Source organism: Phalangium opilio, unplaced genomic scaffold (assembly GCF_054372755.1).
Source record: "Phalangium opilio isolate 3A_F unplaced genomic scaffold, DU_Popi_V2 ptg000105l_1, whole genome shotgun sequence".
Lineage (NCBI taxonomy): Eukaryota > Metazoa > Arthropoda > Arachnida > Opiliones > Phalangiidae > Phalangium > Phalangium opilio.
Genome location: NW_028324207.1, coordinates 6813534 through 6826626, shown reverse-complemented (window position 1 = coordinate 6826626; position 13093 = coordinate 6813534). Strand labels below are relative to the sequence as shown.

The 13093-nt window shown below is 38.0% G+C and overlaps 1 protein-coding gene across 5 annotated transcripts in view; it reads left to right on the top strand.

Annotated features, from left to right (window-relative positions):
- Positions 1-13093, top strand: part of LOC149628482 (solute carrier family 12 member 2-like) — a 223797-nt gene that overhangs the window by 181286 nt on the left and 29418 nt on the right. For all 5 annotated transcript variants that reach the window (XM_089851414.1, XM_089851413.1, XM_089851415.1 and 2 more), the window contains 3 exons: positions 41-235; positions 3700-3807; positions 7804-7927. In XM_089851414.1, coding sequence (XP_089707540.1) covers positions 41-235; positions 3700-3807; positions 7804-7927 — 427 coding nt within the window. The remainder of the gene's footprint in view (positions 1-40; positions 236-3699; positions 3808-7803; positions 7928-13093) is intronic.

Sequence of the window (13093 nt, the reverse complement as noted above, 5' to 3'; positions counted from 1 at the left end):
ATGTTTCTCATTAATTTGATGTCGGCGTTTCTTCTTCCAGGACCCGTCTTATTCGATCCCGAAAGGCACGATGTTAGCTATCATCTCAACATCGGGTAGTTACCTAATCTTAATAATCTGGCTGGGATTCACGCTCCTTAGGGACGCCACGGGGAACGTAGAGGACGTTTACAACAACACTTACTGGAATTGCACTAATCGAGAATGTCCTCACGGCCTCCAGAACTACAATCAAGTAAGTACCGGTCGGCCAACCACTTAAGCCTTGCCTTCCCTCATGCACGCATGCATACGAGAAGCGACGCGCGTGAATAAGACACCAAGTAGGGATGGTACCACACCAGTGTAATGGGCTTCTTTATCGAAACAGAAGCTTATAAAACTAGAAGCAACCTTCTGTAAAATCGTTCGTGTTGATTTTGTCGAATGCATTTGAAAATTATCAAATGTTTTTATCAAATTTTTTTTTGTTTTTCGTTGAAATTGCTTATAACATAAATTTCTCCAGAAAATTTATAAATTTATTCCCATTAAAATTTTAAAAATTAGCTATAGCTACCCAAAATAGAGCGGATGTTTTGAGATAATGAGGAAGTGTTTCATGTCTAGATAGAAACTAAACACTTGAGCCTCCATTATGTAGTTTTTTAAGTAACAAATTTATGACAGTAAAACGATGCTTAATTAGAAGTTATATATAGTTAAAATGAAATGCGTTCTTAACCAATCTAGAGTATATCAACCAAATCACTTCTAGAACCTTCCTTATTGTTACTGATTTACACCATTTAGTAACGAATTGTGACTTTTCATTAAGAAAAAACGTCAGAGAAAGCAAGAAGTAACTTTCTGAAATATATAAGATTAAATAAGGCAAAAATCCTATGCGAGAAACAGTTTTTGCTTTAGGGCGTCTGCTAAATCGAACCTCTTACCCGTCCTTTGGCGTTACTTCTCTCAGACATTGAGAATTCAACCAGTCCCGTAGGGATAAGTGGTTCGATTTAGCAAACCCAACTAAACCAGTAGCGGCACAGTAGTCCTCGTGTTGCAGAAACCCACAGATGTTGTTTCGCTAGAAAAGCTGATTTTCCCTTGGTATCTTCCGTGTTTATAGGCTTCTGATAGTGTGATTAGGTTAATTTAAGGCTCTAATAAAGCGGACGCCGTCTCGTTAGTGATAAAATAGTATCGTTTTACCCGGCTTGTGTTACGCCATATACAATATATAGTGGAAATACCAAGAATTGTCTTAGCTTTTCCCCCAGCCTGCTCTTGAAGATAGCTTAAATAAACCGAGCCTAACCAATTGCCCACGTTAAATTTATCGTCGTAGATTCGATAGGGCGATTCAACCATTAATTATAAAGGTAAACACTAAATTTGGAGCGCGGAAAACAAAACCGTATAAAATCCCACTTGGTTTTGCGGTTTGAAAAAAAAGGGGTATGAAATATAATCAGCCTCTCTCGTATGCTTTAATTGAAAACATCGCTGTAAAGGCGCCTTCCTTGCAGGGGAACTTTCATTGCTATAATCTGAGTTTTATAGCGTATTCCATTTGCTTCGTTGGTGCCCTCTAAAACTTAAAACGTTTGCGTGTACCAATTTAAATCTAGATCAGCTCGGGCTCGGATTCCTTTTTTCGATTTACCGAGCGCTCGACCCAGGGGCGTGCCAACATGAGCCAAAATTTTCTACTGGAGCGGGGGCAAAATGGCTGCCTAATGTTAAAGTCCCATAGAGTTGAAAATTTGAGCGGGGCCTTAGCCCCCGCTGCCCCCGTAGTTGGCACGCCCTTGGCTCGACCCGACATCCGCTCGGAGCTGATCTGTATATCAGTACGGATCGCTTGGAATTAATCTATAGAGACGTTTTGACTGGAAATAAACATTAACGTTAAATAAGTCCTAGAAATATTAGATACTTCATTTCAGAGCAATGTGTGAACGATCTTCGTGTTTTCTGCCCATCATTTTGACCAGAAGTAAGATGAGACTAGAAGTGAAGTGCTCTAGCATTGGTAATAGATCCTTGCACTAGTGAAGAAATTTGAGGATTTTACGCCGCTTCAATCGCGTACGCTAGAGAGAAAAAAATTGGTCGAGTTCCAAAAACGTTTCCTACCCCCTTCCCCTCAACCTAAAGCGGCGAAACACTTACGCGGCTGCTCGAATCTAGTTCGGCCATCTACCACCGCGAGCGTCTCACGTTTTGGAGGGAAAATTCAGAAACCGCTACCAGAGGGCCAACCGTTGGTGTGTTATCAAGAATATTCACTTTCGCCAAGTGAAGAATTTGGCTGCCTCGATACTTCTAATCTCATCTTACTTCTGTTATGACGTAATAGAGCCTATCGCTAGCAGTTAAATGGAGTACTCCATAAACATGGCTTAAAGAATAATTTGTATGCTTGCGCCCAGTGTTTTAACTGAAACTGACTTTTTTCCTAACAACCAACAATGTTCAATAATCACTGGACCATACAATTATAAAATGAAAGTTTCCAAATTTGTATAATAGCTCCTCCTCCTATGCTTCAATCCATTCAGAAATTCGTTTTGTGTGCAAGGGCCTTAAGTCTTCATTTCGTATCCACTTAAAGGGACGTAATGAATTATTCGCAAACAAAACGAGAGAGAAAAACCCATTAAAACTTTTGGAGATTTTTATGGCCATGAAAGAAAAAGAAACAAAATGTGATAAATATGTTTGTTAAGAATAAAAATTATTCGTCGCTAATTAGTTCTAATGCACAAGAGTTAAAAAAATACAGCTTAAAAACTAATTTTTTTTTTTAATTGGTTCCTACCTCCAAGAGAAAATATAAGAGAGTATAATGCTACACCTCGATTGAGGGGTTAGAATTCTAGCGTCACTACCCTCCTCCTAGGATGACTTACTGACAGATTTTAGAGAGAAAAAATAGTTCCTGCAAAATCGTGTTTAAAACTCGCTACAAGCTTCCAGTTCTTTCATGGGTTGCTGACGTTTCTTACAATTGTGGACCTCAAATGTATTTAAATTATTTGACACGAGTAATGATAATCTTAGAACCAAATTTCCCTATTTAGCTAAAGAAAATAGATGAGAATACAAAACTTGGGTCAAAATTTTCATCTGAAGAGGGCAGGGGCATGGGCTACTCAATGTTTGGTTTAGTTTTGCTAACCATTCTGACCGGTATGGATATCTGAGTGAACAAAGCGTAAGGGTTCCATAGAGAAGGTCATTGTTCATGGACGAAGTGTCTTTCCTGACCGCCATTCTTAAAAATGGCGCTATATTGTTACCCAAAAGCCATAAAGCCCTCTCAATATATTTTACGAAATGTTAAGGAAATTGGTTTAAACATTGGGACTTTACGTAGGATTGTTTTACATGTTAATTAGTAGGCGTTAATTTTAGCTGATTTCCATTGGCTGCTAACAGTCTGTCACCATAGAGTAAAAATAGCATAAATTAATGCACTTTTTTAAGTACACTTTTAACTCTAACCCCACCAAAAATTCTCCTTGAAAATACAAAACGACAATACACGTATCGATGTACTTAAAATGGTGGTTAGACTTTCCAGGCCCCACAGAACAGCTGCATTGAAAATGAAAGAAGTTTAAAAAAACTTTTTCTATTCCACACTTTTCTCGCGACTTTTAATTACAAATTTTTGAACTTGTTTTTTTTTATTTCTTTTAAAAGGTGATGGAAATGTCGTCTGGTTTTGGGCCATTGATTTACGCCGGAATATTTGCGGCTAGTTTGTCCAGCGCCTTGGCAGCTTTAATCAGTGCTCCCAAAATTTTTCAGGTAAGAGCTTCGGCTACAACCGAATTTAGTCAACCAAATAAAAGTGTCGAGGGCGTAGAAAAAAGAGTGCTCTGAAAAACATTTTACTCTTCCATCTACAATTAACTCTGCACCATTAACCTAAAACAGCGCAGGTACAAGGAACGTTACTTATCATCTGTAAGGTTACAACATATTTTAGAAGTACTGTTAGTTATTGTAACTTATCACCGGAGAATATCACACACGAGAGTCGATCTTTTAAAACATTGCAGTCTGCAATAGCCCTAACCGACCGGTTCTGGTGTAATTCGGATAAGCTTTACCTAGAAGCATAGGTTCATTAGATATGTTCCATAAGTTTTTCACTGGTCAATGAGAGCTTGACATGAAGTGACGTAGGTGAAACGTCATAGATTCTCGTAAAGCCACGCCTGGTAAGGCGGTAACAAAGACTTAGTACAGACTAAATGGTAAGATGGACTGCTAAACTGAGTGTAGTCAGTTCTCGGTCTAGCTCTCAAAAATTCTTTGGCATTAGGAACCATAAGTAGTGACAAACTTATGGAACGTATCTTATCTTATGGTAGATGCTACTACTACTTACCCATTTAAATTGGCGACCTAAGAGCTGCTAACGAAAACCTTTACACAACAATCCCAGTTTTCACAAATTTGTGAAATTACAAGCACGGACGAAGAAGGCATGATAGCTTTGTAGTACTATAAGATAGACTTTATTGCTCAAAAAAGAGATATAGTCCATCTTGGATCGATTACGAATCATTTTGAGCGTGGAAGACATATAAGTTTCAATTTGTTGTACGTCAAGAAATTAAGTGTCCACTAAATTTTTCTACGCTATATTTATCGACGAGGTATTATCTGGCCAAAAACCTTCGTGGTCACTTTATTAAGAATTATACGTCGTCCACTCCGTCGCCTTTATCGACAACAATCGGACCCTCAGAACAGGCCAGAGGTCGAATAAAAGTCCGAAAGTCAAGCCTGAAGGTTTAAAGCGAGTAATTTCTTACCACCGACAAAATGGGAAGAGTTAAAGGCGAAATGGATGGATGAAGGTCCATTTCCGTTCAACTGCAGGACAAGGGAAGGTTCTTATCGGAAAACCAAACTCATTTCATTGCGCCTCTAAACTTTTACGTTCTTTCATTCGTTTTCGCCAGGGTTCTTAAAAAGATGGTTAAGGTACACCTCATTACTTATTCTTACAATTAGCTAGTGCATAGAGATTTTTCCAAAAAGGGTGGTAAGACCGAAGAACAGTGGGATCTATGGGCTATTCTACTAAATTTTGCCCCAAGGGACACCGTTTACGTGTTATGATTGGTGTGTTTTACGTGACATTACGATGAACTCTTTGCATAAAACTGCTATCAGCAAAGACTCGAAATTCATTCTGGTTTCCAGGCCTTTGAAACAAATAGGCAACGCCGCGTGGCTTAGCAAGTAGCCCTCGATATTAGGATAATTTACATGGATGATTTCTGCTTTTTTCTTATTAAATAAGATATGAAAAAAGCAAACACAAATGAATAATTGGGAATTTGGAAATATCGTGAGCTTACTAAAAACTAAATAGGCTTTCAGGTCACTCGTGAGAAATATCTCTATATAATCTAACCTTTCTACAACTTTTAAATTCAATAAAACTACGTCATGAAATTATTAAGGATCTAGAACAGGACGTAATTCACAGGCTAAAGTATCGCCTCCGTTTCAATTTTGAGCAACTCAACCAAAATCACTTCTAAAACCTTTTCATTTTGTTACTGATGTCAATTCGAACCATGTAGTTTCATCAAATTAGGAAGTTAATTAATTGTGTCTGTGCATAAAGAACAAATATCCAAACCAACAAAACACTTTCTGAAATATGTGCATGATTATTTTTAAATTATTGGATACTTCATCGTTTCGAAACATTCCGTTAACCTTTTCAAATATATATGTCAAGTAACTATGGTTTGGCGCTAAAAGATGGCCGTAAAACTCAGTGGACTGAGTACCACTCGTCGGACTTCACGGCGACGTAGTTAATACTCATTTAACCTCGACGTTTGTCGTTTCATATACCATTGAGAAGAGTTCCATAGTCAGCTCTCGATAGGGTTTACCGACAGCCCCAACCGAAACCAATGACAACGCACCAGAGCCCTTGGTCTTTTAGGTCCCAAACCGTGCTTTGTGCAAAGGAATTCCCTTACCTTAACCTGAAGCGTGGAAAAAAGAGAACCGTAGGAGACCAATATTTCTTTTTCAGTGGTCAGCTTGGACACTTACGCTGCAAACGATGTCGAAAGCTTGACAATGGATCACCAACACCGGAGGAAATCAAGAAGAAGTATAATACTCTGTTAATCGAACAAACTCGACCATTCACGTATCTAAGGGGCAGCCAAAAATTGTAGAGGGTTAAAGGGAATTCTGAAGAACAATTTAGATAAGCTCAGGGAGATTCTGTACAGGGGGTCTTTCTGAGAGAAAAAATGAACTAACCTAAAAAAATGGTATATTATCGTTATATTTTCACACCTCGTCTGCGCACCAGAAAGTCTTCTCTCTTTTCTGTTGAACTATCATGTGTCGTCTTTTCTCTTGCAAAGAAGAACTGTGAGACGTTATCGCTTTAGTTCGTGTTGTCCTTTTAGACCAAGGATTTTTGAAAAGCCCTTCCTGCTGACGACGATGAGAGACGTAAAACTTTAATTTTTCGCAATAAAGCTCGCAATGGGACCCTTCTTCGATTTTATGAATCATCCTCCGTTTCATACCACTTTCCAAACAAGAAATACTTTTGGAGAATTGTACAATCAACTCTACAAACAAGCCCACATTTATATATAGTTCAAACCTGGAAAAACCCTATTGACTGGAGAAAACGAGCTCTGCACCACTATGCGTTAGGTTACTTGGGCCTAAGATTGCTGCGCCATCTATCGCATGCCTAAGTTTTTAGCCACATCGTATGTGTGAACATTAAAAACCCTCGCTAGTTTGTCCACTAGATGCCACCTGAGTAGTAGGCTTACGCGAAGTATGCAGGGTTTTTTTAACTGCCAACCATGGGTGCAAGACCTCTCTGTAATGGGTTTTAGTTTTTCGCCTCCAGTCAAGTTGGTTCCTCAAAGGTTCAAATTTCTCTCAAGAGCGTAGCTTTAGCTATTCAGAATTTAGAGAACCTATTTTTACTTGAAACTATTGCATTTTATAGCTAGGTGTTGTAATGTAATCTCCAGACTAGCTTTTACGATACTGATGTGTGTGTCTGTGAACCCCGAGTACACCAAAAACAACTGTGGCTAGAAACGAATTATGCCAAGATCCGCTACCAGTTTCCAGCTTGAGTTGTCTAAGAAAATACCTAGGCTCTATCATACGGCTTTAAAGGTGTTATCCTGACTTCGGATATGCGAAAAACTGGTTTGTCCAGACCCTTTTTAAGAATAGATCCTCTTTCAGTTCTCGGAAGTATTGTTAAAGAAAGAACATTGACGTCGTCAAGAAATTCACCCGGGTATATTGTGCCAGTCCGCAAGTTTTTGCTAATCTCTTACGGTTCGATTTGATAGACAACGTTATCCAAGTCGAATATTTTTCTTATACTCCGGTTTTCTGTGTTTTCATTTGCAATTGCGCTTTAGCTACGAGAACGAAACACTAACTCGCTTTTACGATTATGATCTGTGATTGAGCTAGGATCATTACACCACCCGTTAGGACATCTTATACATTATCTAAGCGTGTTAGAAAACAAGGGTACTGTACTAAGTTAGCATATAATAAAACTAAAATACCCTGCCCACCCCAACCACACGTAGCTAATACGAATACCTTGATTTGCGTGACTTGTTTTATAGAGAAACTAACACTTATTTGGATTTTGGAAAATATCAGAGCACTTAACTACTCGCTATATTTTTATAATTCATAAACGCTTTAGGTCTTAGCTGATGTTATGAAGATTTGAAGATTTTTCTACTTTACATTTCGCAGGCATTGTGCAAAGACAAAGTTTTCCCGGCCTTGTACTTCTTTGGGAAAGGTTACGGTCCAGGAAACGAACCAAGGCGAGCTTCCCTCTTGGCGCTCCTCATCGCTCTCATCTTCACGTTAATAGGTATGTACCAACAACATCCATTCATTTTCATTCTTAAAGAGAGATAAGTTTAAGTAACAAAATGACAAATAAGTTTGTCATTTTATCAAAGGAAAGACCCACGCTATAGAATTTCATTTTTAAAAACTCCTTCCTTGCTGCTAAAAACCTTGAATCGATATTAAAAAAAAATTCTCAAATTTTCATTTTTATTTATAAGATTTTAATTCACAAAGCCAGGGCGTAGACATCTATTACCCATGGAAGATTACGTCCCTGTCAGGTAATCTTGTTCTATAACAAGAATGGAATTTTCCAGCGGTAATGGCTACAATTTTTTAATTAAAAGAAGATAGTTAATTACACTTGCAAATTTCAGAATTATTAGGAATAATATTTAGCAGTAAAGAATGATTTAAGATCGGAAAAAAATTAATTTGGGTTTGTTCCATGTTAGGTATATAGGTTTTTCTTGAAAAGACGATGATCAAATTTAGGCTAAAACTATTTCTCCTTGGTGTTTAAACCTAATGTTGTTTCTAAGGTATTTTGACAAAATATTGGTTTGCAAACATCATGTTTCATAGTGAAATATTAACTTATTCTATAAAGTGTCATACTTTTCATTGCTAGTTTATGTATGGTTAAGGTTTTCTTCATTAAATTCCTGGAAAACGCGTAACCGTAAAAATATAGTTGTTTAAATTTGGAGAAAAGGTTCCATAGTGGAATTTTATTTTAAAAATAATTTCCGGAACGAGATGAAATATTTCCATGGGTTTCTAAGAAGTCAGATCTCTTATTATTAGTTTTATACGCGTGTTCAGATCTACCAATAGTCTTATAATAGATTTCTGAAGAATGGAAGAGTATAATTCCATAATAGGGACTACGTCACGCAGCGTCACTCTAGCTTCAACACATGCTAGATAATTTACCTAGAGGAGGGTCGGATAAGGGGCTGAAATAGCTTCTACTCTGCAGAATGGTGACAGGGGTGGAGTTACGTACAAATTGTCAAGTCCCTTTTGTATTAATAAAACATGTCTTTGTGGGCTAAGACTAGAAAAAGTAAAAGATAAGTGAGTCAAATGGAATGACTGAGGTGCCAGATATTAAAAATACTATTTTTATTTTAATGGATCATAAAATTGAAAGTCTTTGATATAAAATATTTTAATACATGGCGTTTGCGTATGCACCGGAGAGCTACAGACTTTTTCCACCAGAAGGCGACACATTTATGACGAAATATGTCAGTCAATGATCGGGCTATATCATAGTGTTTAATTTTCCATTTTAGAAATAATTCTATTTTCAAACAACAAAAGTAGCTTATTTTTCAAGTATTTATACACATAACCTTGGCGGGAGATTTCCAGATCAACTTTAAAATTTTGAAACAGTTATTAATTAATTAAGATTCATAGATCAAATTGACATAAAACAGTACTGAAACACGTGTACCCCACGTGCTAAATAACCTAGAAAAAAACTCAGTCACTGTCTCTAGGAGTCCCATGTTTAATACTGGCTATGAACTCACATTTTCACCCAACATATTGAACCTGTGAAGCAAAGATAATTATATTATTTTTTTAAATAGTTTTGTCTGAAATAAGATAATGAAATTGATTTAACAAACTGTGATATGCCATAAGATTATAAGATATGTTTCATAAGTATGGCACTAGAGTAAATGCTAGAGACTTACTGAGAGCTAGATCGAGAACAATGCGTGAATTGTTGGCCAATGTTGCAATCTATCTTCCAATTTTGTCCGTAACAAGCCTTTGACTGCGCCTCACCAGGCGTCGCTTTAGTTGAATCTATGACGTTTCACCTACGTCATGTCGTAACAAGCTCTCAGTAACCAGTGACAAACTTATGGAACATATCTTATGAATTTATTGATACACTTACTTTAGGGCAAAAGACGTATCGCAAATTTGAAAACTTTGTGACGCACTGATTTAAAACTATTAAAACCATATGATATGAGGAAATAAATGGTAATACACGTTTAAATAGGGTTGAGAGAAGACGGCAAAGGGCGATGAAGTAGAAAAGAGGTAAACATATTGAATAAATTTAGGGGAGACAAACCAAAGCAAACCGAACACGAAGAGCGAGTTCCGCGAATAATTAACATTGAAGACAAGCCTTTGCTATATCTCCGTAAAAACCAAAACCAAGCTTCCGAAGCAAGAGGAATGTTAAAGGGAATTGACGAGGAAAAGACAGCTTATTTGGACTTTTCGTTTCTATACTGGTGTATAAGGAACCAGCGTTAGAATGAACGTATTTTAGCAAGGATAATGCCTGTTCTCTGCGAGCTTGTTCGTTTCTTCCAAGGGTGAAATGTGGTGGTGGATCGTATCGGAACCGCTCTACGTTCCGAGGAATAATAAACTCGGTGATTATTCTGTTTAAAGGGACAAGGCGAAACGGCAATCAGGGTTTAGGTTCTCTATACATCTGTTAAAGGCCTAGTGACAGTCTGGACTGGTAAATGAATTCTCAAAGGGTGACATACTCTGCCATCAGTTCAAGCATGGTTTTGTAAGTGGAGGCAAAAATATCATGGAGAGTCAGAAGAAATTATTTTCGTGCTTGCACCATTAAAAGATCATACTCGAAGTTGAACAAAGAAGATAATCAATTGAAGAAGCCTTCGAATCTAGCACTACGGAAAGATGACGCTTAAGAGCCTAAGACTTGGCAATTCAAAGTTTCAAACGATTTTTGAAACGTTGTTCAAAGATGATCGGGGAAGGTCGCGAGATCAGACAGAAATAGGCGCGCCAACTGTGGAACGGCTCAGGTTGGGTGGGCGACAAAAATGGAGGCGGAATAGTCGGACGCATTGGTAGTTAGTCAAGTAGGGCTACAGACGAACCAATTACAATTGAGTCCTACTATTTCTCCCACATTGTTCGTGTTCCACCCAACCTGAGCCGTTCCACGTTTAGCGCCCCTATTTCTCTCAGATTTTGCATCTTCCCCCATCATCCTTGCTTTGCTGACCGCATTCCGCCAGAAAAACCCATCACATAATTGTATGCAAGAGATCTTATTGCTACGTGCGGTGAACACACGATTGTGACGTATGGACGCTATCTTTCCACACATTAAGTTTCATCATTTCCCGTTACTGCTCCTTTAAACGCTGACTATGTAAAGAAGAGAAAGCGGTTTGATGTCGACAGAGAGTAAAGAGGATGAAGAACCGCAAAGGACGTAGAGAGAGAGGAGAAGAAACGGAAGTGGGGGAATTTCAATTAAGACAGAATTGGAAGACGAAAATGCTAAAGTATTGACACGAGTCACGATGAAAAAAGGGAAAAGCTGAGTGCTGGAAGAAGGTTAGGAATTTTGCCATGGCCGACATGGCGAGCTGGTGCGGTGCCGGGTGCCGCTCCGCTCTCGACCGAAGCTGTTATTTTAGACAGGTCGGAAAAGAGAGACGGGTTCAGGCTTGACTCGCGTCGCTCGGGGAAGGAACAATAAATAAACGGGAGAGTGAAGATATTTCCAGTTTCCTGATTAAAAGGGCGGCGGCAATTTGCATTAGATAATGAGAGCAGCTGACGCTGCCCAGATTGCACTCATTAACCATTTCACAACAAACGCCGACGCTGGACCAACCAACGTAGTAGCAGAGGACAGGGCTTCTAGAAAAATGGTTCAGAACAGCGTTTTCCGAAGTGTTTTTAAGTTGCGATACAAATTTTGCTATATTATAAATGTATGATACGTTTACACAATTTCATTATTTTACTAAGTAATAAACGACCTAAATTTATGTGAAAATACGATTTTATAGCTTGTCAATAAACTGGACTCCTAGAGGTAATAGTTTTTGATGGGCCAATAATAGACTTTAATTTTAAAGCTGCCACTTGGAAGTTTTGCAGAAATGTACTATGTCAATTTTGTCTATGAACGATATGCATCATTTCGATGAATTTCAGGGTTTCTTTCATGATTGCACGATCTAAAAATTATAGTTAATCCAAGACAATGAATAGTTGAGTGCAATCGCACTCGAGGTCATAAGCGTTTGAATACGCAATACTTAATCTCCAAGGAATGAAAGAAATATTAATCAATTGTCCCTGAAGCTCAGTATTATCATGAATTCATGGTATTATATATTTGTGTTTCTGTACTCCTAGGTAGAGGAAAATATTCTAAGATTCCAGTTTTCTGTCTTTAGGGACACGTTGAAGAAAATGTGATCCAAGGTCGAAGGTTACCATTTTGCAAATTTTGCCGATTATTAGTTCACGTAATGCAGACAATAAAGACACAAGGCTGCGCATTTAAGCTAAGACACCTCCTGTGCGTTTCCGCGATCGCCGAGAAAATTAACGTTCAAATTTCACAGCGTGTGTTTTAATTTCCTTCTCATTCGTCCTAACAGCTCTTGGCCCACGGACTGAAATTATGATTGAATAACTTATGTATATTTGCGTCTGGTTAGCCGATACCAGATTTCGAGCTTTCGAGAATGGAATAACAAATTTTATCATTTCATAATTTGAAAAAACCGAATCATTGATCTTTCAGTTAATTGTAAACTTGTGAATTTAAACCAAATCATTTAAAACACAGCGTCTTAAGAGAAAACATTTCAAACCAACTTAGAGCATGGCCATAGAAAATTTAAGACAGCTTGGACACGTTATTAGGTCATATTAGTTTTCAGCATTTAAAAGTGTTAGTTAACCATTTAAATAAAGTAACATTGTCAGTAGGAAAAGGAGGATTAAATTCTCTAACCCAACGTATTTTATCCCTTCCCTGGACCTTCCTGTTCCCCCAGATGGAGCCATCATTCTTATCCGCGTTTTCTTTCAAAATGGGACTTTTCTCTCCTACGCCCGCCAAGTTTTCTTCGCTTTTTTGGGGGTATTTCTCCCTGTTCCCTCTCATATCCGGAGTCTTCTTAACATTTATTCCCCCTTCACCCATCATTCTTCGAGGAAACACAAAAGCCCTTCATTTATTAGATTTATACCAGCTTTAGGTACAAGGAACGCGACTTTGAACAAATAAATCCTTCGGGAGTTCTGAAATTAACCCAACCCCTTTTTCTCCCAAGGATTAAACTAATAACAGACTAGGTACTAATTTATAATTTGCGAGATCCGTACTACCTTTTATTTAGAAATAACGGATTGA